Source organism: Tachypleus tridentatus, chromosome 2, assembly GCF_004210375.1.
Source record: "Tachypleus tridentatus isolate NWPU-2018 chromosome 2, ASM421037v1, whole genome shotgun sequence".
NCBI lineage: Eukaryota > Metazoa > Arthropoda > Merostomata > Xiphosura > Limulidae > Tachypleus > Tachypleus tridentatus.
Window position 1 is genome coordinate 96,570,274 of NC_134826.1, and position 26,372 is coordinate 96,596,645.

Genomic DNA, 26,372 nt, shown 5'->3' on the forward strand with positions numbered 1-26,372 from the left:
GTAGTTTTATCACACCAACATTAGTGTTCATTCCTCAGAGCACTAATATTTCAACATTATTGAATATCTATTTCAGAGCTTGAAAGTATTAAAATTAGTAAATTTGTTTGTTTTTCAGAGCATGGTCATATCAACAAGACAAGAAAGCTTTGGTTATTTTTGTCGCTGCAACGAACCAAGCTACATTTTCTAGTAACCTTTGTCTCACATCAGCTGCACCCACATTTATCCCCTTGTGCAAGTGTAGTACACGGTTACAGGAGCATATAAAAGCGATTCGACTTCAAGCTATAACATTTCATAAATTATTACAAAGAACAATTAGTTTAGTATATCAAAATACTAAAGTAACAGAATCATTTAACATCTGTCTTATTCCGTAAATAGTGAAATGTGTTTTATAAACTTTGGTCTAGTTACTATTTGAGTTTAGTCTTACAAAGTCTATTTATCTAACTAGCCGAACGTAACCTAGTGGTTCCCCTGCAGAGTTGTTCTTCCGAGTATCCCAGATTCGATGTGCTTGCTGTTGTATATATTCTGTACTTTACGATGTTGGGCGTAACGCTTTATCACGTTCGTCAGTTAATACTACAGGTACTGTAGGTACTGGATGAGTCTGACTGATTGCCTTCCCTCTAGTCAGTATTTCTAAATTGGGAATAACTGTTTTTAAACATTAGGGTTCTGGATCTGGATAACTAGCCTACCTAACCTTCTCACATCTTGCCGTTCAAGTTGAAAGTGTCACATACGAAAACTATTTTTCTATGTTAATCAGTTTTTGTATATATATTTTTTGTGTTCAAAAGCGGGTCAGTGATTAGCATGGTGGACTGTGGGTCCGATGTTCCCAGGTTCGCGCACAGTTACGACCATACATACAGCTGTAATCGCGCTTTGCAATTTGGAACTATCAGTGCACCATAACAATGACAGTTACATTTTACTATTCAACTAAAGTAGTTCATGAGCTGGCGATAGTCGTCGAATAGTTTTACACGAAATTCGTTGGAACAATTATTTTTGCTAAAGCTTTTAAATGTGATTAAAGATAATTATTTAAAGCTTGTTTTTGTTTGTTTGTTTTTTTGAATTTCGCACAAAGCTACTCGAGGGCTATCTGTGCTAGCCGTCCCTAATTTAGCAGTGTAAGACCAGAGGGAAGGCAGCTAGTCATCACCACCCACCGCCAACTCTTGGGCTACTCTTTTACCAACGAATAGTGGGATTGGCCGTCACATTATAACGCCCCCACGGCTGGGAGGGCGAGCATGTTTGGCGCGACTCGGGCGCGAACCCGCGACCCTCGGATTACGAGTCGCACGCCTTACGCACTTGGCCATGCCAGGCCTTATTTAAAGCATTTTATACATAATTTTATATCATCTTCGTCAGTTAGGGTTTGAATAGGTGGCAGTCTGTCGTATGTAAAATATTAATACAGTTTTAAAATGAATAAAATACTGTCTCTCCTTAATCAGTGATGTCGAGAAAACCCACTTGTAGAGAAATATATTTGTAAAAACGGCTCGTTTGGGTTGAGAAATTTTTTTACGTAGAGGAGTGAAACATCTAATACCGCCTTCTACATTCCGACACTCAGTTACACAACCCCTTTCAATCATGTGGTCAGCTTCCGGTCAGTTACCTCTCTCTTTCTTTGTGAACCTGACGATGACCGAAGAAGGTCGAAACGTTGTTCACTCCTCTACGTAAAGAATTTTCTCAACCCAAACTAGCCGTTTTTACAAATATACTGTCTGTACTTGTTTCCATCATGAATAATAATATTCAGTTTCACTGTTCCATTGTAATTTTTGTTGATGGATTAATTATTATTATTATTAATTATGTGTTCAGGTATGAACGTTATCACAACAGAATTGTTGTTTTAACTTATGGCGTATTCACATGTGTATTTACCGGTAATATACAAAGAAACAGTTTAGGTAACTTTTTTTTTTTTTTTTGCACACGCATATGTAAAGTAGATTTTACAAGGATTATGAAACATAATTTGACTTAAAACAGAATTTTCTAATCAATTTACATGTTTCAGTGTTATTGTTAGATTTCCTAACAATGTGCTTGTTTCTACACAAATATTAGCACACAACTTACTGGTTCGTTTGCCTTTGTTAGCTTCTCAAACAGGTTGCATACGTATCTAAATGTTATTGTTGGTTTGTTAAAGAGCGTCTTTGCTTTCCTCTCTGTCACTTCAGCAAATCTTTCGCAATTAATTCGTAATTTAAAGAGGAATTTTTAAACCCAAATTTGTTAAAAGTAACCAGTTGATGTGATTACTCCAATAATTCTTTAATAATTATACAGTTATTTCAAGAATAACGTTTAATTTAAAATGCTTTAAAAGTTAACGAATACACTTATATAGTTAAACATAAGCTTGTGAAGCATCAAGGATTGGCGGTATTTATCTTATCGTAAGTATCAAAAGATCGAGATAAACTACATGTGAACTTGATTTTAATTCTGACCGCTAGTGTAAAATATTGGATGAAATAGGTCAAACAGAATAAATGGGATTAAATTCTCTCTTCGATATCTATGTGTATTCGAGATATTTAACATAATGCCCCACTATAATGAGGATATTTTTTTTATTTCAACGCTTGTCTTTTTTGTTCGGGTTTCTGAATATAACGTTTATGGAAATAAATTAACGTAAGTCTTTAACTAAGCTGAGCTGGAAGTAACTAGTAAATAGCTTGATGAATTTGAGATATAAAGGTCTAAAGTTTAAGATATGATACTGTTGAACATGCTCCACTCTTTCTGCTGTTGAGGTGCTATGAAAGTGATAAGTAAAGCCTTTTTAATCTGTTGCATAGAATTCAGAAATTAGATACATACGTTTGAAAAAGCAGAATAAGATATAAAGTTGGACAGGGAGGTTTTGATAGCAGATTATCTCGCGTATTTAATCAAATAGGATTACCCTTATTGGTTTTGTTATCCTTTTACATCATTACTGGCTTATTCCTTTGCTGCTACGGAAACAATTACATGCCATTCTTGTCTATTAAACAACGACAGAAATAAAAAGTAGATTTACGGGATGTATTTAGGAATCATAAGGAAAATTTCCCCACGTGTGTGTAGCACATGCCGGAAATCTTGAACGAATAGGTTCAAGTAAACAATGCTCATCCAACTAAGCACATTATATAAACACAGAAAAGTACTTCTTCTCGCCCACGTGTCCCCCTGTGTATTACCACAAAATATTCAAAGGATAAGATAACAAACAGGTAAGTTTAACAATGTAGTTATACCGACTTTACCCAATTGTTTTTAGTTATTAAAAACGACAGTTACTGTATGGCCTCTGAACTAACAACATGCACATTTGATTAATTATTTCAAATACTTTGCTTTAAAACAGTTTTATTCACTTATCAAGAGAACTCAGTTTTAATGAATGTGAAAAGGTAAAAAATAAAAGAAGTGTTAAAGAGAGCGAAGAATAGAAAGATCAGAGATGTTAATGGTAGAAAGGAAATAAAAAAAATCATTCAAAAAGAGCAAAATAAATAAAAACATAGAGGTATTTAAGCTTAACTGGTACCTGAATGCGTGGAGATATAACGAATAAAATATTTAAACTTAAACTTACCCCTCCAAATATTTACAAATGTTTATGTGATTGTTTAAACAGATAGTTGATAAATGAATCGTTATTTAAAGTGAAACCTGCATTTTCTCGTTATAAGTATACAAAGTTCCAGCTGATTCACTGGAGAGCTTGGTTGTAAGAAATATGTAAAAATTGAAAGTGAGTGGAATAAAAAGAGCTTATTAATATGTATTTGATAAATACTTATAAAACTTGATTCTTTTTTAACTGTGTTTTTTCAGATGTTGATAAATCATAGTATTTATAATTTTTATGTAGTTTTTTTCCAAACACATTATTAATTTTGTTATATTTTTGCTTTTCTTTTGTACACATACATCTGTTTTTTTTAGATATAGTATTCGAGAAAAGGTTTTGTGGCATTATTTATGATTAATATGGTGCTGTGTTTTTCTTTCTTTGTAGATTTGAACGATGCGTAAAAATATATTTAAGTACGTTAAGTGTAGAAGAAGGGCAGAACTCACGTTTTAATTATTTTTAATATAAACAGTTGCGTGTATTAATGCACTTATAATGCGCTAAAATCAGGGCTTTGATTCTTCTCGATGGACTTAGTAGATAGCCCGATGTGGTTTTGCTATAAGAAAACACGCACACTTATAAAACACGAAACATATTGAACCATATTCATAAAAAGTGAAAAATAGATTTAGTTTAACAAGTGGCACAGCGGTGTGTTTGTGGACTTACACTACGAAAAACCGGGTTTCGATACCCGTGGTGGGCAAAGGACAGATAGCCCTTTGTGTATCTTTGTGATTAATTACAAACACTTCACTTGATGGGAATACTAGCTAGATCTATTTTGGTTTGACCTAACACGATTTATAAACTTACTTTTCCCACAGTAAGATATCTGATATCCTCGTAGAAATACTAATATCCGAATTTAATTATCTAAAGTTGATCGGTTCGAAACCTATAAACGTTCGTGGCCAAATATCTGTAGTTTTCCGATTAATAAGCACTTATCACAATTATAGCTTCCAAGGCTTATAGTATACATACTGTAGCAGACCAACAATGTTCTAAAACTGTCTCTCGGCGGCGTCTTGCGATGGCTAGATTTTATACTTATTAGATTTTCAACGATATTCAAAGATACGCTAGTGTTTTCGTACAAACATACATTATTAATTTTTACTTTCGAGAATCTTCTACAAATTTAGAGAATAGGTGCGGCCTGGGCAATACACATTTAACAATATACGTTACATGCGTTAAACTGAAACAAACTTGGATATTAAAATAAATGTATAACAGTAAATCCGTTACAACTTGTATCTAATAAGTTATGTGTATAGCAAAGAATGAGGCATTTTTATAATTTAAAATTACCTATCTACTACATGCTATTATTCCTCAAAGCGAACATTCTAGACAGATAAGAGTCCGTATAGAATATTCGTTCTGAAAATGTCTGTCTGGCTTTGTTTTAGGGATTCCTTGTTTTTAGTACTGTATATTTAATTGCACAAAAGAGTTAATAAAATATGTTGCACAGAAATCGCACAGAAAGAAACAGATGGCGAAAGGCTGTGTTAATAGGTCAGTATCTGTCCGATACAAGCAGAATCATCTGATTGGCCACGTTTTTAACACTAGTGATGTACATTATATTGTATAATTAACCTACGGTGCATAAATACTGTTTCTCTCTGAACACCTGTTGTACGTATCATGTATGTTTGAGGTTTTTGGAAAACAAATAAAATAAAAGTAACTACGAGTTATAGATAAAAGTTACATGCATATCTTAGTTATCTTAGTTATCTTAGTTATTTCTTTGTTACGCTTTAATAAAAAAAATTATTAATTCCATTTCTAGTCTGCTTCTTTGTTGAATTTAACTCAAAACTTTATTTTACTTTTTTCTAGTCTCTGGAATCTACCAGGCGGATGATGGCGTTATGTGAAGAGGTCAGTATTTTTCTTGTTCTAATAAGAATTTGACGTTATTTCATTCACTAAAAACTGTTATAATTCCTTACATAGTAAATAATACGAGTGATTATTTACTCTTAACAGCAAGAATTATTCTTAATCATTAACAAACCCGACATGGCCAGGTGGTTAAGGCGTTCGACTGGTAATATTAGGGTCACAGGTTCGAATCTCCATTCACACCAAACATGCTAGCTCTTTTGAACCGCGGGGGCGTTATAATGTTACGGTCAATCCCACTATTCGTTGGTAAAAGAGTAGCCTAAGAGTTGGCAGTGTATGGTAATGACCTGGCTACCTTCTCTCTAGTTTTACACTGCTAAATTAAAGACGGCTAGCTCAGATAGCCTTCGTGTAGCTTTGCGCAAAATTAAAAAAACAAACTTAACCGTTAGCAATAATTCTTTTCAATGAACTTTTCATAAGAGAAGTTTTACTTTTTTATGTGATTTTACCTTTATAATATTTTTGTTTACACGATATTTTGTTGTGTTCAGGTTCCCTTGGCTGAGGTTTCGCTAGATAGTAGATAGGGACAGTGGGAATCTCGTTAATCCATTCTTGTTCTTTATTGCTCTGTGTATATATAATTTGTGGTTCTTTCAGTGTAGCTAATGTTATACAGGTTAAAATGTACTGACTTATCGCTTGGCTGCTCTTATTGTTATCTGTATTTCCTATTGTAATACATATAATGTCTCACGAGATTTAATTAGTATAGAAAATTTAGGTTCGTCCTAAATCTATACACAAAGATAATATGGTAAAAAATCCACAGTTGTATATTGTAACTGATTATTAATGAAACAAAGTTTAAACAAAGAATGGATATATATTCATTTTGAAGTCAGTTTGTAAAAAGTTTGTAACTTAAAACACTTGGGGGTATAGAAAAAATGGTGCGAAGTGTAACAACTTCGTGTAACAAAAAAACTGTTCATTTCCTAACTTGTTTATTTGTTACGTCCAAGTTTGAAAAAAATGAAACGCTCCATTCAATTTCTCAGTTTCTTATGAACCAGTCTTGGTATGGATTATAATTACTCTAAGTCATACGTGGGTTAATGGTTCAGCTGCTTCTTAAGTTTCAGAACATTGTTACTGCTACGTAAATGATAATAAGTAAAATCAGTATATCCAAAAAGGACCAGAAGAGTATTCCAAACAGACAATAAAGTTTCACATTGTACGGTTGTCTCAAATTATACATCAATATCGTACATTCAAAGAGAACTTAAAGTTCTGGATGTCAGGGATCTCACAAAGAAACGCCACCTAGGAAGAGCAATCTGAATACTCAGTACTTGACTTCAGAGTGAACTGTTTCGTTTGTGTTTGAATACTTTCTAAGAAGTCAAATAGATGGAGACATGTAGTGGTGCAGCAGCATATGGTAAAAATATTTGATGAAAGAAGAAATGACCTGGTAACAATATTTCAAACAAGTTCTTGCTGACAGTCTTCTCTTTCCCGTTTTCTCTTTACTTCTCTGATAGTAAATAAGTTCTTTACCAGCATATGGTAGAAATATTTGATGAAAGAAGAGATGACCTGGCAACAATATTTCAAACAAGTTCTTGCTGACAGTCTTCTCTTTCCCGTTTTCTCTTTACTTCTCTTACCACAACTTTCCTCATAAGAAGTACTCATTTTTTTCTCTAGTATTCGCTTGAAATATTACCTTGCTTGTTTTCTATTCAGTTTCAACACGCCAAAAAACATTCCATTGCAGCTGCTTTCTGGTGAGTGAAGACTAAATGCAACCTACTGTAGAAATTCAGATCAGTTACCTGTCACTTTTTTATAGTTTGGAGAATTTTCGGTTTCCAAACAAGACAAACAATGGTCAGCAAAACATTTGTCATTCTGTTTCACCATTGCCGATATAGAGAACATGATGGAAGGACACCGATGTTTCTTAAGTATAAAAATATAGCATCTTACCAAGTGTTGTCTAATAATGTGTATGAATACGCACTTCATACCATGAAATTTACTTGGAATCACCTTAGTAACTATTCTACACATTAACCCTCTAGTAGCTACTAAGATCACAAATTCACAACACTATCCAGCAACTAGTGACAGCCATCTGGTGGTTGAAAGTGGATCTATTGAGATCACAGACTCACAACACTCTCAATACACTACCGACAGCCCTCTAGTGGTTACTGGTGGATGTATGAGGTCATATTTTCACAAATTTTCCGATCCACTAGTAATAAATAGTCCTGTAAACATGAGTTTAAATATTGTAATTCTATGAACGTAAGTTTGAATACTGTTAGACTGTGACCTGAGTTTAACTATCATAATCCTGTGAACATAATTTTACATACCGAAATCCTATAAACTAAAGTTTAGATATCATAATCCTACGTAAGTTTAAATATCACTTCCTATGAGCTGAAATTTAAATACTGCAATTCTGCAACATTAAGCTGAAATAACAATCATAAGTATTAATTAAGTTTAACTACTATAATTCTATTAACATAAGTTAAAATATCGTAATCCAATGAAAGCAAGTTTAACTGTTGTAATCCTAGAAACGTAAGTATAAGTATTAAGTAGTATGATCATTTGAACTAAGTGTAAACATCATAATCCTATGAACTTGTATTTAAATGTTATAATCCTATATACCTAAGTTTAAATTCTGTAATCCTGTGAACATAACTTTAAGGCACAGATAGCCTAGCTGCTTTGTGCCACAAAACACCAAATCAACCAACCAGCAGCATAACTTTGGATACCGTAATCCTATGAACGTGGTCTTGTTAATTATCGCAAACAAATATAGAGCAGGTCTAAACAAACCTGTGCTGAGTACATACAAATTATGTAACTGAATTATATTCACAGGATACTTTGTTCATAGAATCATAGCAGTTACGTTCAAAAACATTGTACCTTGTAAGAAAACGAAGTAATATAAAACATTTATAAACATGGAGACCATGTGGTAATTTTTTTCGTACTTCCTGAATGCAAATACACCTTTGGCGAGTGAGTGCAATAGAAAAAAACGTTTGGTGTAATTTTGATATTTAGAATGCTCACCAACTTGCATAAGCGACTACATTAACGTTATCGACCCTGTCTAACAGACCGCAACGTTATAAACAGACCCTCCAAGTGATATGTGAGTTTTATCTCTTCACTTGCTTCTAGTTAGTAGAGTCACATTTACATTCTACTAAACACAATCCTGTTGGGGATCAGGTTAATAATTGATAATTGAACCTAATGTCAAACAGGAGAGAAGATACTACTTTTTTTTTTACTATTTCACGAGAAATGTTAGTACTAAGTTCTGGATAAAACCATACCTTCTCAATGCCTATCTCAAAGTTTTAGGTATGGAATTCTTTGGGTGAACGTTAAAAATAATTTAACTCAAAGTTTACTGCCACGGTAAGAGGCCCTGCACGGTCAGGTGGGTTAAGGCGTTCGACTCGTAATCCGAGGGTCGTGGGTTCGAATCCCCGTCGCACCAAACATGCTCGTCCTTTCAATCGTGGGGGCATTATAATGAGACGGTTAACCACTATTCATTGGTAAAAGAGTAGCCCAAGAGTTGGCGGAAGGTGGTGATGACTAGCTGCTAAATTAAGGACGACTAGCACAGATAGCCCAATGAAGCTTTGCGCTAAATTCAAAACAAACCAAACCATAATAAAAGATAGATCGTTAAATAAATTATACATAAGTTATACGCTTTTATAACTTTAATTTATTTGGTATTCGGTACGTAAAACAAAATAAAGTATCACAGTTTTGTTTTTTCAAATCCTGTAACTTAAGTTCTTACAAATTTGCATGATGTGAAAATTCATCTTCTATATATTTGACCTAAAATGAACTAACGATTAAAAATCAGGTAAACTACCAACTGCAGTTTATACTCTCACATAATCTGAAGAAATTGACAAATCAACAAGATAAATAACTAGGTTTTATCCTAAATACAACTTCTTTTAACACCATAGGACCAATAGTGAACTTCAGCTGTTAATCGCACGACGATTTTTCGTACCGAAAAGAAAACGTTCAACATAGGAAAAATTTTAAAGTCAAAACTAACTTTATGCACTACTAACTGGTTCTGTAGATTAGTGCTTACCAACCACCGATTCATGAATCAATGCGAGTCTACGACGAGATTTCAGTCATTCCGCAAAACAGTTGAAAAGAATATGTTTTAAAATACAGCTACTGAAATATATTGTCTTACAATGTAATTTAAATTACTTTTCAAAAGTTAGAATTTTACGTAGTCCGTGAAATTTTGAAATCGGTACCAGTTGACTTTAATGTTAAAAAACATTGGGAGTCACTGCTGTAGATGGTCTGATTTGCCAAAAGCCAGATGATTTTATTTGCCTAAAAGGGAATATCTTCTATAGGAAACATTTTAACTAAAACTCAAATTAACATTTCGTAATACGAAAGGACATTTAGAAAACACATAACTTCAAATTAGAAGTATTCGAGTCCAATAAAAAATACTGAAAAATCACACCATTTTCAGAAAAGAAAACGAACAATCATTTTCGCACTTTTTCGTATAGATTACAATTATATTTCAATTTTTATTATGATTTCTTGTGTTATGACTGTTTTTCGTCTCCATTTTATGACATTAATTTGTCGCCCACTTACATCTGATTGTAATCCTTATGTTTATTTTATTTTTGGATGCACGAAGAAAGAAAATTAAAGCTTACCTATCGGGGTAATCATGTCCTGCTTATCCAACGCCATCAAGATGCAAATTCCTGCACTATTACTCTAAAAACGTGAATTAAAGATAGTAGATTTTATTAAATAAGGTATAGAAATTATTGTGCAAAAAACATTTTTTTTAGAAACCAATTCCTTTAAGCTCCTACATAATGGGAATAAGGTGAAAAGGGTCGAAGCTGATTTGAAATAAAACATCGTACATAAGAATACTAAATGGAAAACATTTTGTACTTGTCCTAAAGAAAATTCAAGTATACTGTTGAGTTGTCCTTTAAGAAAAACATTAAAGTAAGTACAAAGAAATTTGTTTTAGCTGCAACTCGTTCACGTCCTGACCAAGATTCTGACGGGTGCCCAGTTGGCATGGTGGAGCATTCTTTTAATGTTAAATATTTGTTCTAAATTTGGTTGTAAATAGGTTTATATGAAAAAGCTACGTTGTTACGAAGGTAGCAGAACAGAAACATCAAACTCCATTTTTTAGTGATGGTGTCAGCAAAATACGAAGTTTGATAAAACCTGAAAATGAACAAAAATGTATGTTTTCCATTTCGCTATTCGTGTTTACGATGTTAAACTTAATTATGTGACGGCTCATTTCAAACAAATTCCGTCATTTTCTTTTTACAATTATTCATTCTTCACATCATGTTTTCTTTCCGTGATCCTTATTCTGGATTTACACCAATGGCCGTTGAACTTGAACCATAATCATGGTCTTTAGACAATCACTGCTGATAATATATACGTCCCCACGTGATTTCTATTTTTAATATCTTAAGCCCTAATAAGAATTATTTAAACTCCAGTTCAAATTGTAACAAACAAGATTTCTGAACGTTCTGTGCGTTAGACTTTCATATCGAAGTGTAGAGATTGATCAACATTTGTTATCAAAATCATTGCAGGATGATTTTATTTGCATTTCACAAACAGGCCAAATTTTTTAAATTGTAATAACAATGTTCGTAATCCAGCTCCTTTATGAACATAGCGAGGTTCTAATAATTATGGAAAGTTTCACTGTCTGGTTACTGCTGTTAACTCATCTTTCAGAACTATAATTTGTTGAATTACATCAATCACTTTTCTAAAGTATTGAACAATGTGTTAAAAGATAACAAAAACAACAATTAGAATTGCATAGTAAAATGTGTTATTTATAATTTTTTGTGTCATCACTTGTGCTTGTTTCAATAGATTTTGGACTTTCTTTATTAAGTGCATCTAAAAACCAAGCTGTTGTTACATAAACCCACACTACAGAAAATCTACAATTAGAATATTTTATTATGCAGTTTTAAGTTTTTCATCTTGCAACATTAAGTGTTTATTGTGCTTTCTTACGCAAGCATCAATCACTATACTGTTGAAACTTGAGAAACAGCCCCCCTTCAGTGGCACAACGGTGTGTCTGCGGATTTACAACACTAAAAATCGGGTTTCGATACCTGTAGTGGGCAGATCACAGATAGTTCATTGTGTAAGTTTACGCTTAATTCAAAACAATAACTTAAGAAATATCAATTAACGGCCTCCACCGCTGGGACAGCGGTAAGTCTTCAGATATACAACGTGAAAATCAGGACGTTCGATTCATCTCGTTGGACACAACCGACAGCTCGATGTGGCTTTGCTATGAGAAAAATATACTCATTTAACGGATTTTAAAAATGCTGTTTTGTCTATATTTGAAAAAAATACATCTGCTCTAATGTTAACGTCAATGGAACAATCACCAACCTAATTGATATTTATTATCATTTCACAAGATTTTTCTTATGATTTTTTTATATGAATATTATCTTAACTAAAGTAAAAAGTTAGCGGGAGAATAATCTTCATTTTAACACGTTTTAAAATTTTTAAATATTTATTGAGATTCTTCATTTTGGATTCGTTTATAATTAAATATATTTTACTGAATAAAAACAGTTTCTTTAATTGGCCATTTTAGAGTACGGATTAGGTATTTGTATGTTGGTGGCGCTGGATGAACATGGATGTAAGCGCCATCTGCTGATAAATAATGTCTATGTATCGCTAATTCTTCTTTCATCAAGCAGCTGGATGTTTGTTCATACAATATTATCATGAGTTCTTTCTATTTCATTTTTCTCTTTGATATTGATTAATTCATAAATGATATTAATTTACAAGCCTTATTCGAAAATATAAATTTTGCAGGATTTTACCTTCAGAGTAATAATGTGTGAAATGTGATTTTATCCTGAAATATATTTTATGTTTTCTGTTCAATATCTGATTGTGAAAAACACATGATTTTTGTTATACTATCAATCTTCCTATTGTATATTACGTGTTATGATAATTGCTTGTTTTTTATCCTTTTTTATTTGTTTTCTTGTATATTTCTATTATCTGTAGAGTAAAGAAGCAGGAATTCGAACTCTTGTGGCCTTAGACGATCAAGGAGGTAAGCCAGCGTAGTATTAACCCTGAATAGAGACTATGTGAAAAAGTTGTAATGTTTAATTTAAGACAATAAGTCATATCATTCTTTGAGTTGTTTTAGAAGTTTCAAAATCAAATCAGATAATCTATTAGCAGTGATTTAAAAATTGAACACAAAATACAAATTTATGTGTAAATACTTTTCAACTAAAATTATTAGTAAATAATATTGACACTTCCAACTGTCAAGAAGTATCTAAAATATATTGTTATTTAAGCGATACATGTTACAGAAGTACGAAAGATTTTGTTCGTTACTTCAGCACTTCTAAAAGACTCGATTTCTTAGCTGAAAATTTTTAAAGATTCCATTTCACAGTTCGGCGATGCTAAAGATTTTACTAATTAGATCAGTTCTAAAAATTTCTTTGATAGTTCAAAAGTTCTAAATATTCCATTGCTTAGATCGGCAGTTGTAATGGTTCCTTTGTTGGCTTAGCAGTTCTAATGTTTCTATTTCGGTTGTAGTAATCTTCGTGGTATTAATTTCCACAGGAATCCTGTAATAAAACCGTCATGAAACCAGATGAATGTAACTTGTCATTGTGTTCTTTTTTGTAGTAATGAAGTTTTAATGATACTCACGTTCATAAGTTTTTAAGATTTTTTTAAGTATGGGATTAAAAATAAGAGTGCAAATTTTTTGTTTTTGCTTGGCATATGTTTCATCTAAGCATGTGAAACATTTATAAAATGAGCAAGGTTTAAATAGTAAAACAACACATACACAGCTAGTTTACTGAGACTACTGTGTTAATTATTAATTTCTTTCATTGTTAACTCACTCGATAATAAGTTTTGTTTTGGCAGGGATTTGTTTTGGTTTTTTTTCATTTCTTTAATTTAAAATACTTTGTGTTATTCTCCATTAGTTTTTATACAAATCTCAAACTAATGTTGTGTCAAACTTCCTATTCATTCATTCTCTACCTATATATTTTTTAAATTGAAATTTAGGTGGTAATTGAAATATTCGAAATTGTTCTTTAAAATGTCTAGTTTTCTACCATAGCAAAGCCTCATGAAATTCCGCTTTTATGGAAATTATATCACCGAATGTACAATGAGCAGCTAAAACCTGCTGTTAGGTATTATCTTCATTGTCGGGAGGATAGTTACTTCGTTTAACAAAGAGTTGATTAAGGGTGCCTAGATACTGCATTAACTTCCACGGTGTATCTATAGATGTGCGTCAATATTTATTTTTCTTGAGAGCGGAGACTATACACTTATAAATTATGTTTGATGTGTACTTTACACAAATTGAATATATCATGAACGTACTACTGCTTATGACGTCATTATTAAGTTTCATACATGCTTTAATATGAAATGTTTCCATAAACTTGTGGAAGTCGTTAAGGAGTATAATATCTAAGGTTGTGTAATAAACTAAGACAGGCATGCGTAGAAAGTTTTTAAGACAATAGGTGTGTTCTAGTGCTTTGTAAATATTGATTAGAAAAAAAGTGTATCGTTCAGAAGTTTATTTCACTAATCGTTTTTCCTAATGAGTTCATGACATATATCAAAACCTTTGGTTTATGAAATTCTCATAGCCCAAGATATTGTGAAATCGGTATCTCCAAAACTCCCAAACAAAAATGTGTAAAACTTGTATAACCAATACTGTAAAACAGTTCCTCGAAAAAACAAGTGAGTAGGACTTGCGTAACCAATATTGTTAAACAGTCGCCAAACAAAAGTGGGTAAAACTTGAAGAAACAATATTGTAATACAGTTACCAAACATAAATGAGTAATAGTTGTATAACCAATATTATTAACTAATTCCCAAGCAAATGAGAATGGAACTTTTTATAATCAATAGTGTGAAATAACAGCTAAATTGCCTGGCATGACCAGGTGAGTTAAGGTGTTCGACTTGTAATCCGAGGGTCGCTGGTTCGAATCCCGGTCGCACCATACATGCTCGCCCTTTCAGTCGCGGGGGCGTTATAATGTGATGGTCAGTCCCACTATTCGTTAGTAAAAGAGTAGCCCAAAAATTGGCGGTGGGTGGTGATGACTAGCTGCCTTCCCTCTAGTATTACACTGCAAAATTAAGGACGGCTAGCACAGATAGCCCTCGTGTAGCTTTGCGCGAAAATCAAATCAAACAAACAAAAGTGGGTAAAACTTGCACAATCAATATTAAGAACTAATGCACAAATAATACTGTGTAAAACTTGTATAACAAATATTATGAAATAATTCCAATAATTTCAACCAGTAATTTCATTTGCAATGAAAGGTTCGTAGTACTTCCATAACAAATATTATTACACAATTCCTATAATAATATTAGCAGGCCTGGCATGGCCAAGCGTGTTAAGGCGTGCGACTCGTAATCCGAGGGTCGCGTGTTCGCGCCCGCGTCGCGCTAAACATGCTCGCCCTCCCAGCCGTGGGGGCGTATAATGTGACAGTCAATCCCACTATTCGTTGGTAAAAGAGTAGCCCAAGAGTTGGCGGTGGGTGATGATAACTAGCTGCTTTCCCTCTGGTCTTATTGCTAAATTAGGGACGGCTAATGTGGATAGACAACGTGTAACTTTGCGCGAAATTCAAAAACTAAGAAACAGTTTTCGTTTCCATGGAGATCTCTATAGGATTGAACTATGGAATGATAATAATAATCACTGGTAAATTTCTATGTAAATAATATTTATTATTGTACAACTTCATAGATTGTTTCTATGAATATTCCAGGTTATGGATATTCAATAGTGAAACATTTTTGTGTCACAAGATCTTTCTGTCTAGATTTTTGGCATTATAAATGCTTATTTGTCCCTCTCTTGTCTCCGAACATTACTTACAGTGACCAGCAGTCCGGAAAAAATGTTTTGAAGAAAGGATAAAAAGTCAAGGAAAAATTGGAAAATTATCGTTTCCATTTCTTATTAAAGAAATAGCTCATGTATACAAGCTACATACATTGATATGTCAGCTATTAGCATATTTATCTTGGTCAGTCATTCTATGTTATCTTGTGATGTCTCCCGGTGGGACAGCCGTAAGTCTACGGATTTGCAATGTTAAAATAAAGGGCTCGATTTCTCTCGTTGGACACAGTAAATAACCTGATGTTGCTTTGCTATAAGAAACACACACACACATATTTTATAATAAACCGTATGAAATATTTTATTTAAAAAATGCAATCTATGACTAAATTGTGGTGTTCTTATTTTAAGATCATTTTGGCCTGGTAGGAACTGGAAGTTAAGGTGCTCGACTAGAAATTTGAAGATCGCAGGCTCAAAATCCTGTCATCGAGCATGCTCTTTCAGGCATAAGGTCATAATAGTGTGACACTTAGTCCTACTGTTTGTTGGTAAAAGACCAGTCCAACAGTTGACGGTGGATGGTGTTGACTAGCTGATTTTCTTCTTTTCCATGATTGCTACATTAGGGGCGACTAACGCAGATAGCCCTCATGTAGCTTTGCTCGAAATTCCAAACAAACCAAACCAAGATCTTTTGTTTGGTACCACAATATAATATGTACTCTGAAGCTTTTAGCCAAATTACGAAGTAGAATTTACACTGTTCTTTATAGTTTGAATACAAGATAAGGTAGTGTTAATTAGGTATAGATTTACGAGGGAAATTTGAAATGTCAATGTGTTGGAAAGTCAGTAAATGAATGTGGCTACCATTGTTTATTGTTTATCTCTGTGGAGATTAGTGTTTGATCAGAGGAAGAACACAACTACCATAATAATTGTTTATCTATTTCTGTGCAGATTGTCAGGAAAGGATAGCGGCCATCCTGTTTAGTATTTGTTTCCGTTGTGTTTCCTAATCATAATTATTTAATATTCAGTAGACTTTTTTACAATAAAGTAAATACTTTCATATATATTAGTGTTATCATGTAGAAGTAGTAAAGGAATAAAACCAGGAATAAAAGGAATACACAATGAATATTTGAAAATGAAACTTTTCACAATCTTATAATACAATTCAAATTGTTTTGCTTAATAAATTTACGGTATAAAGATCTAACGCCGTAGGAGTGTAAACAGTCTTGTATACTGTTTGTTTCAACGTCATCTAGTTAGAGCGCATGTGATTGTTCCAATTTTCACAGTATCTTATTTTATGTGTATACAGCAAAGTTAATAAGTGAATGCATTTTTAATTGTTTTTAAAACAAATTAAAATACTCATTGTGTACAATGTTGGCTTTATATCTTTAATATATGAGTATGAAAACTTACACAAGTATCGTCCTAATCTTAATAATAAACTCAGTGATATAAGCACCTGTTGCATCCAGAAATGCACAAAGGGGGAAGAAAAGTAGAGAGATATTTCTAAACTTGAAAAGTTCCAGGTTTAATCACTAATTACGAAATCACTCCTCTCATAGTGTAAAAAAACATGATTATAGTTTATTACACCGTCTTGTTTATCCACATCACGCAAGCGACGCTAGTTTTTCGTTAAATAAGAACTAACGCCCATCTGAAAGAAGACAGAATTGTAACCATCAGTTTGCATGCATATATGCATACATACTATAAAGTCAGTTTGCCTAAAATTAATAAAATATGAGGTGACTGATGCATCTTAAGTGATGTATCTTACTTAATGTAGCATACGCACTCTTGAAATATACCCTGCTAGTAGTGTTGCATTGCGAAAGGAATATTTTTTACTTGGAAGAAAAATTAATCTTAACTCAGATTTTTTTTTACTTCGGCTCTTTTCTAGATTGGAGTTAGAGAGGATAACTACTTTGAAAATGATTTATTGAATTTTGTGTTCAATACTTATCTTGCATGTAAATAAGTTCTAAGTTGTGATATGTATCCAAAGGTAATGCAGAATGCTTCCGTTTTAAAGCAAAACGTTTAAAAATGAATAAGACGTGATATTTTATACTATACATTGGCTAGAACAACTGGATAGGATCGAAGAAGATATGGACAAGATCAATGCCGACATGAAAGAGGCGGAGAAAAATTTGACTGGCATGGAGAAATGCTGTGGCATATGTGTTTGTCCTTGCAACAAGTAAGTGTACAGTGCCAACGTAACTAAGGAAGATATAAATGCCTATCATATGATGACGGTAAATGCTGATTAATATTTCTTCTGAAAATAAAATCTGTGTAAATGTTTTGTGAATATGTTTTCTAAAAATTAATTATGTTATAGTAACAATGTATCTATGAACATTTTTTATCCTTTTTTATGGTATCTGTCGAAATCAATATTTTTGTCTATATTTGTTCATCTTCTGTAAGTAGCCCTTGGTTATAATTTTGACTTTTGTATATTTTTATATCATGTTCAAATCTGCACTTTGATAAAGCATTGTAGATTGAACCTTGCAAAAACTGTCGGAGAAATATTTCTACGTGGCTAAACGCCTGACCTGGCGATTTATTAATTGTGACGGAAAAGGCAAAGAGAAAACGCACAAAGGTATAGCTTTTTATAAACAAATTCCTATTATTCCTAAATTTATAAAATATCTAATTTAAAAAAAACAACGACAAAGAATAATAATATTTTGTGGTGTTATTTTGACACATACAGTCACTGGTGTTTATATGTAGTAGGATATTATCCCTGATTTTAAATTGCCTGAATATTCTAAAATCTTCTGGTATATATGATAATAAATATATAAAATTAGCATAAAACCTCGATTCTCCTGAGATTTTGGCCCGACATGGCCAGGTGGTTAAGGCACTCGACTCGTAATCCGAGGGTCGCGGGTTCGAACCCCGTCGCACCAAACATGCTTGCCCGTTCAGCTGTGGGGACGTTATAATTTTACAATCAATCCCACTATTCGTTGGTAAAAAGAGTAGCCCAAGAGTTGACGGTAGGTGGTGATGGCCAGCTGCCTTCCCCCTGGTCTTACACTGCTAAATTAGAGAAATCTAACGCAGATAGCCCTGGTGTAACTTTCCGCGAAATTCAAAATGAAACAAACAATACTATTTTGAATAGTTATATAAAACTCCACATTCGATTAGGATTTGAATTTGAGACAACCAATGAGCCAATTTGAACATGACCAACAGAGAGTCAAGCGTTATCGAAAAAGAGAGCGTTACAAACAGAGTGTCTTTTGTTATATATGATTTGTCTTTCAAATCAAAATCCAGATGAAGATAGAGTATTCCTATAACAATGATACAACAGTACTTTTTCATTTTAAAATCCAAGTAAGGGTGCACTGTTCTTCTAACAAAGATAAAGCGTTCCTTTTCCAAATACAAATCCAAGTAAAGTATTATTGCGGCAATTTTAATTCCAAGAAAGGGTACAATGCCCTTGCAACAAATAAATGATCATGTTTTAGAATTCCTGAAAAGTTTTATTTCGCAGTTTGAAACCTAAGACAATATGTTGTTTCAGAGTGGTTGTGATCTCTCAAGGACAACTTCATTCAATAAGCACAGTTGTGATATAGTTCAACAACTTGATAAAGATCATCAGTAGAGAGCCACAGTTGGTTGATGGAACAGTAATATTTAATTTAGATGACACTGACACTAAAATGGTGCACACCCTGCTAAAAATTGTTGCATAGAAAGAGTTTAAACAAGAAAGTAAATGCCCCATGCTGACGAAAAAACCCTTGTAACTAATTGTTGCACCAGTGTAAATTCTTTGCCTCCCATTATGATTTTCCCTGCATGCATTTTAAGAAGCATATTACACAAGGTGCACCTTCAGGGACACTTGGATTAGTACTTAAACATTGTTGGATGACTTCAGAAATGTTTGTTGAAGTCATGAACACACATCATTCATCACTCACAGATTGCCAAAGAAAGACCTCTGCTTTTGATATATGATAATCGTAACAGCCACCTGTCAATTGAAGTGATTAAATTGATCAAAAAATTGGAGTGATAGTAGCTGCTTTATCCTCACACTATAGCAACATGATGCACTCTCTTGATGTGCAACTTTTAAATCATTTAAGATCTACCACAGCCAGTGCAAGAAATTGGAAGTTGTGTTGGTAATACCATTAGCACATCATGACCCCAACAATTATCACTACAGCTTTCTGTAAGACAGGAATATTTTCACTTAATCTTAAAACAGTACAGTCATGGACAGACCAGTCCAATTACGAGAATTGTCAAATACTTTAAATTATTGTTGTGAAAATAGTGATAAACCTGAAACTCCCTCCATCCAATCCAAAGCTGAATCTCCAGTTAATCAACAAGCCTTTACTTTAACCAAATGCTTTACTTTCTAACCATGTGATTGACTAGTGGGGAATTGAGGAAACGCTTGCTGAAGAAGAGTTTAAAAGTCCAACAAAATTCAAATATCACCCAAAGGGCAAAGACTGATTGCAAGGAAAAAGTAGGATTGCAACTTACACCCCATAACAACAGGTAATATCACAACAAACAGCACAAAATGTGGAAAAAGTTGTAGTAGAGACAAAGAACCTTTACCAGAGACTATTCAGAAAATATGACAAAAAATCTCAAAATAACATGGAACAAGTTGCTGAGGAGAAAAAGAGTATTTCCCACCATAAATCCCTGAGGAGTGAATCTCTGAGGAAGTAGTTCATCCCTAAACAATGCTTTATTCTATAGTTTACTCTGCATAGGCATCAAACTTCAGTGACACGTCATCCACATATGACTGAACTGTATTTCATTAGCCTTTTGTATTTATTGTATGGAAATAAATGTGCTTCAAGAAAGGCCAAATGGTGCTTGTAATGTGTGCTTATTTAGAGTTAAATAGTGTATGAAACTAAAAAGTTGTGAGGACAAACAATTTTGTGTCTCACTGTACCCCATTCTTCTCTATAACTCATTATCTTTTTATGGGCCTAGGATGTTTGACATGACAGGTATGTTAATGCTTACTACCTTTTACTGTGGTGTTCTACGTATCTATTACAGCAGCTTATTATGTGTTGAAAGTCATGTGATGTTTTATGTAACAGTATTGTTTATTATAGAAAATTAGTGCAGTGGTGTTTAATGTAAGAGTTAGTACTACTCACTATGTGTTGCTAGTCCTATAGTGTTATATATAACAGTATTTCTAAGTATTTTTTTCCATGGATTGTTTTAAATGACAATCATTTTTCTTATTATGAAGTGTAAGTTCTATGTTATTTTATGTGAGAGTTAATATTTCTTATTGTGTGATGCTGTCCTGTTCAGTTAGTATAGGTTATTGTGTGTACTGGTACTGTTGTATTTCATGTAACAGTTGGTGTTGCTTACTATGTATTTATGGTCCTGTGATGTTTGATGTAACATTAATATAGCTTATTGCGTGTTGCTAGTCCAGTTGTGTTGTACGTAATAAATACTATAGCTTATTATATGCTGATTGTTCTATGCTGTTTTATAATAGATAAAATTGCTTATTGTGAACTGCTAGACTTGTGTTCTTATGTGACTGTTACTATTGTATATTAAGTGTTCTCACTTCTATATTGTTTAAGTAAGAGTTATTTTTTATTATGTATTGCTAGTCTGTTGATGTTCTATAAATTATTATTGCTTGTTATTTGTTGCTATGCTGTATTATGAAACAGTTAGTTAAGCTTATTTTCATTGCTAGTCCATTTGTTGTTTTAAATAACAGTTAATACTGCATACTTTATGTTCCCAGTTTTAAGGTGTTTTACATATCTGTTAGTATAGCTCATTTTGTGTTGCTAGTCCTATGGTCATTTATGTAACAGTTACTATTGCTTATTGTCCATTGCTAGTTCTGTTGTATTTTATGTAAAGGTTATTATTTCTTATTATGTTTGCTGTGGTGTTTAACTAAAAGCTATTATTGCTTATTATCTATTGTAGTCCTAGGGTGTTTTATGCGACTTTTATTACTGCTTATTATGTGTTTTTATGTCTACGATGTTTTATATAACAGTGTAACTCGTAATGTGTTGTTAATGTAGTAATGTTTTTTATAACGGATTGTAATGATCGTTATCTGCTGCTGGTTCTGTGGTGTTTTAAGTAACAGCTAATACTAATTAATATGCATTTCCAAGTCTATTGTTTTTACCTAACAATTTAGTATTACTGTTTGTGTCTTGCTAGTCCTGTGGCAGTTATGTGACTATAAATATTGATTATTATGTGTTGTAATAATGTTTCATGTAACAGTTAGTCCTTTGTTGCTAGTCCTATTAGTTTAACATAAAAAATATTATTATTGTTGCTGGTCCTATGGTGTTTTTTGACGGTTAATCTTACTTATTATGTGCTTCAGTTCTATAGTGTTTCATGTAACAATCATATTTAACTGGGCCTGGCATGGCCAAACGTGCTAAGGCGTGCGACTCGTAATCTGAGGGTCGCGGGTTCGCATCACCGTCGTGCCAATCAGTCTCGCACAGGCCCAGTATGACAATTTCTGCGAGATCTTTCTGTTCAGGCTGGATTAACTTACACATGCTATTTACGTTATAGTGTAGGACCTCAACTACAATAAAAGAACACGAAGTGTGTGCATACACAAACCCTCTTCCTCCAAGCTTTTTATGAAATATTCTCCTGTCTAGTTGGTTACATCAAGGTTTTCAAAGAGTGTCATACAGTGGAGATTGACAGTATTTTCAGCAAGACACATAAAACGTTCTTGCTCTCAGTAAATTATTAGACTAACCACATATTTTACAAAATAAAATCTTGGAAAGCTGTGTAACAACTGAGACAGAAAGATAACTTATCACTACTAGAGGGACACTCAGTAGAGCGCATACCTCAGCTACGCAGCATTGATCATATTCGGTCTTCAAAAAGCATGAAAATGTGTCCATCGTTATCAAGACAGTGGAGAACAATATTTTAAGTATGACTAGCAAGATTCATCAAAATCAGATCATGTTTGACTAAATCATAGAGTAAAAGTAGTGGAACAAACCAGTCCCGATGTTGTCAGATAGGATATTTTTAGTTTAAAGACCTTGCTATAACCTTATACTTTGACTTGACCCTCCAAGAACTAATCACTTCCTAGTTGAATCATAGTTCAAATATATACCAAGTTTCGTTTAAATCCATTGAGCCACTTTCAAGAAATCCTGCTGACAAACACACACATGGGTGAAAATTCGACTTTGTCAAGTAAACAATGTCCTGAAGCCTTGTTACACTTTCAGTTGTTATGTGTTTTTAAAATATGTTCTGAAATTACTGTATTAGCATACAAGTTTTTGTTACAGTTTTTTACTACATATTTCCAATTAATTATGTCTGACACAGTACAAAATCATTAGGCTAATAATAATTTTTGAATTCCACAAATAGAAATAATTATAATCATTTAGTCGTTTTCTCGAATTTCGCGTAAAGCTGCACGAGGAATATCTGCGCTAGTCGTCCCTAATTTAGCAATGTAAGAGCAGAGGGAAGGTAGCTAGTCATCACCGCTAAATCTTGGGCTACTCTTTTATCTACGGTTGAAAGGGCGAGCATGTTTGGTGTCACGGGGACTAGAACCCGCGGCCCTCAGCTTACGAGTTGAGCGTCCTAATCACCTGGTCATGTAGGGCTGAATTATAATCACACATCACTAGCTTAGAAAAGGCGTTCACATTTCTCATTGTTTCTCACTTTTTAAAAATGAAACTCGCTGAACAAATCGTATTTATTTTGTTAGTTCTTGTTTTGCATTAAGCACAAAGCTACACAATGGGCTATCTGTGCTCTGCCCACCATGGATATCGAAACCTGGATTTTAGCGTGTAAGTCCGCAGACATACCGCTGAGCCACTGGGGGGCTTATTTTGTTAGAACTATATAGAATTTACAGAACAGAGCAATGACAAAAATTTAAGAGAATTTTTTTTTTTTATAAACAGCATAATTTTGTCAAATAAACAAACTACAATATGTAATTTTATAAAGAACTTGTTTACTGGTCTCATGTTAAGCTTAGATGAAAACATAAGGTAAGTATCATATTAAATCTGTATATTTAACTTAATTTACTAGTTTCATCCTGAATAGGCTTTTACTCAAAACTTTGACATACAGCCAAGTAGGAGACACTCAAAGGTCAAGCATATACTCATCCTTTATTCAAAAACACTGAAGAACTGCGACTACTATTACAAATTAAATAAACTGTTCAGACTAGTCTCAGACATAAGCACTCCAATATCACAAGTATCCTACTAATATATGAACAAGCCGGTACGCAGATTACACTATGTGACAGAAATTTTGTTCCTGGATAACATGTGTTATTTCTTAATTACTTATGTTGTAAAAGTACAGAAAATGGTCATTATTTCCTTCAAACTTTGCTTTTGTGATCTGGATAATGAAACTCAGAATTTAACCTATTTTCTATGTAAAAACGGGCAAATTTGCACATTTTCATTTACATAAGATCTGAATAAAACAATATGTGAATCAAGATTTACATGTATTTATACTAAGGTTATACAAAAATCTTTAAAAGTGAGTAGTTTTTCGAGATTTGCGAATGTAATGTAAATCACTTTCACGTTTCAGCCCCCAAATATAATCTCCCATCTGTAAAAACGGCTAGTATGAGTTGAGAATTTTTTTTTTTTTTTTTATGTAGAGGAGCGAACAACGTTTCGACTTTCTTCGGTCATCGTCAGGTTCACAAAGAAAGAAAGAGGTAACTAACCGGTAGCTGACCACGTGTTTGAAGGGAGTTGTGTAACTGAGTGTAGGAATGTAGAGGGCGGGCTTAGGTGTTTGATTATATTTATTAATATAGTTATAAAGATGTTCCTTTGTTTTGGTTTATTTTGGGCTTGAGTTGTTGTATAAGTAAGGCTTCTTTGATTTTGTGTTTATTTATGTGTATTTCTTTATTTAGTATTTGGGTGTTTTTTATGGTTATGTTGTGTTTATTTGATTTGCAGTATTCGAAAACGTGAAAAGGTGACTTTTTGTGTTCTTTGAATCTGGTTTCCATTTTTTTTTCTACTTGTTTCTTCAATATAGAAGTCGTAGCAGTTATCACATTGTATTTTATAAATAATGTTGGTGTGGTGTTTGTCAGTGTAGTTTTTACATAGTATAGACCTCAGTTTTGAGCCTGGTTTTTGAATAAATTTGGTATTAAGCGGAATGTCATATTTTGTTACTAGTTTTGCCAATGTTAGTTATTTTTCTGCTGATGTCGGGAATATATGGTATGCAGTACCATATAGTTTCGTTATTTTTTAAATCGTGGAATATATTTACTTTTGTTAGTTGATTTTGCATTTTGTTTAGTTGTGTGCGTATAATGTTTTCTGCGGTTTGTCACGGATAGTCTCCCGTCATGTTTTTGCTATATGCTCCTTAGTAGCGGCGTTCAAAGTCCAGTACATCTTGATGGAAGCGCTCGCCTTGCTCCTCTAAGTATTCTCCCATGTTCTCCTTGAATTTATCAAGATAAGCGTCAAGGATATGGACTTTCAGGAACATCCTGCAGCCCATTTTGCCGTAGTTCTTCACCAGAGCGTCAACCAGTTCCACATAATTTTCGGCCTTGTAATTGCCCAAGAAACCCCGAATCATTGCGACAAAGCTGTCCCAAATTTTTTTTCCTTCCTACTGGGGAATTCTGTGCATTCCAGAATCTTCTTCATTTGTGTTCCAACGAAGACACCAGCGGTGTTATTATGAAGAATACATTTATTTCATCCACAACTAATTTGTAAGAGGTTCATGCAAAATATTTTATATGTGATATCTTTTATGTACTATTGGAAATTAAAAGATATTTAAATTTTAAAAGGTCTAAAATTTGTATAATATAAAATATTACTATTAAAACGAGCAAAATTGTCCGTCTTACCTTCTAGAGTTGTTTTTTTTTTGCAGTGCTCGCAGGTAAAATGAGGTGCCCAGGGTTTCTCTTGATCCCCGACAGGCATGCCGAAATATGCCTTTTAGGCTTAACACATTTTAGCAGGTACTGTCACAGAGTACGTTTTCGCTCTCGTCTTGATAAATTGGCCACATGCATAGCAGAATGTATCTGGAGAATGCTTGCAGATTCTTGATGCCATCTCTGATAAAATCGCATAGGTCTATATGTTCACTTAGGCACCTAAAACTAAACTGAAATGGTGAGTGGTTAGCCCCTGTATATATATATATTACTATGGAAAGTTCTAGAAAATTATAAAAGGTTCTTGAAAATCCTCTTAAGTTCTACAGCATTCTAGAAAGTTTGAGAAAATTCTTGTAAGTTTGAGAAAATTCTATATCAGCTACTCAACATTAAATCTACCTGGAATGTTCTGGAAAATGGGTAAATTTGAAAATTTCATTACCCAGGTGACAAAAGCAAAGTTTGAAGAGAAAAGTAGATCTTTTCCATTTACTTTAGGCATAAGAAATTGGGAAATAACATTTTCTGCTCAGGAACAAGAAAAAGTAAAAATTTTGTTACATAATGTTATTTGAAAGAGGGTTATAATTTGTGAGATTAAAAGCCAATACACTGTGTGAAGCACAATCAGCAAACTAATACTAAGGGAATCTGAAGTCATGCAACTAGTTCAAACCAAAAATGCTAATACTTCATCG

The 26,372-nt window shown here is 33.3% G+C and overlaps 1 protein-coding gene across 3 annotated transcripts in view; it reads left to right on the forward strand.

Annotated features, from left to right (window-relative positions):
• Positions 1–26,372, forward strand: part of LOC143244631 (synaptosomal-associated protein 25-like) — a 157,290-nt gene that overhangs the window by 102,481 nt on the left and 28,437 nt on the right. For all 3 annotated transcript variants that reach the window (XM_076489659.1, XM_076489658.1, XM_076489657.1), the window contains 3 exons: positions 5,543–5,584; positions 12,746–12,794; positions 17,742–17,859. In XM_076489659.1, the coding sequence (XP_076345774.1) occupies positions 5,543–5,584; positions 12,746–12,794; positions 17,742–17,859 (209 nt within the window). The remainder of the gene's footprint in view (positions 1–5,542; positions 5,585–12,745; positions 12,795–17,741; positions 17,860–26,372) is intronic.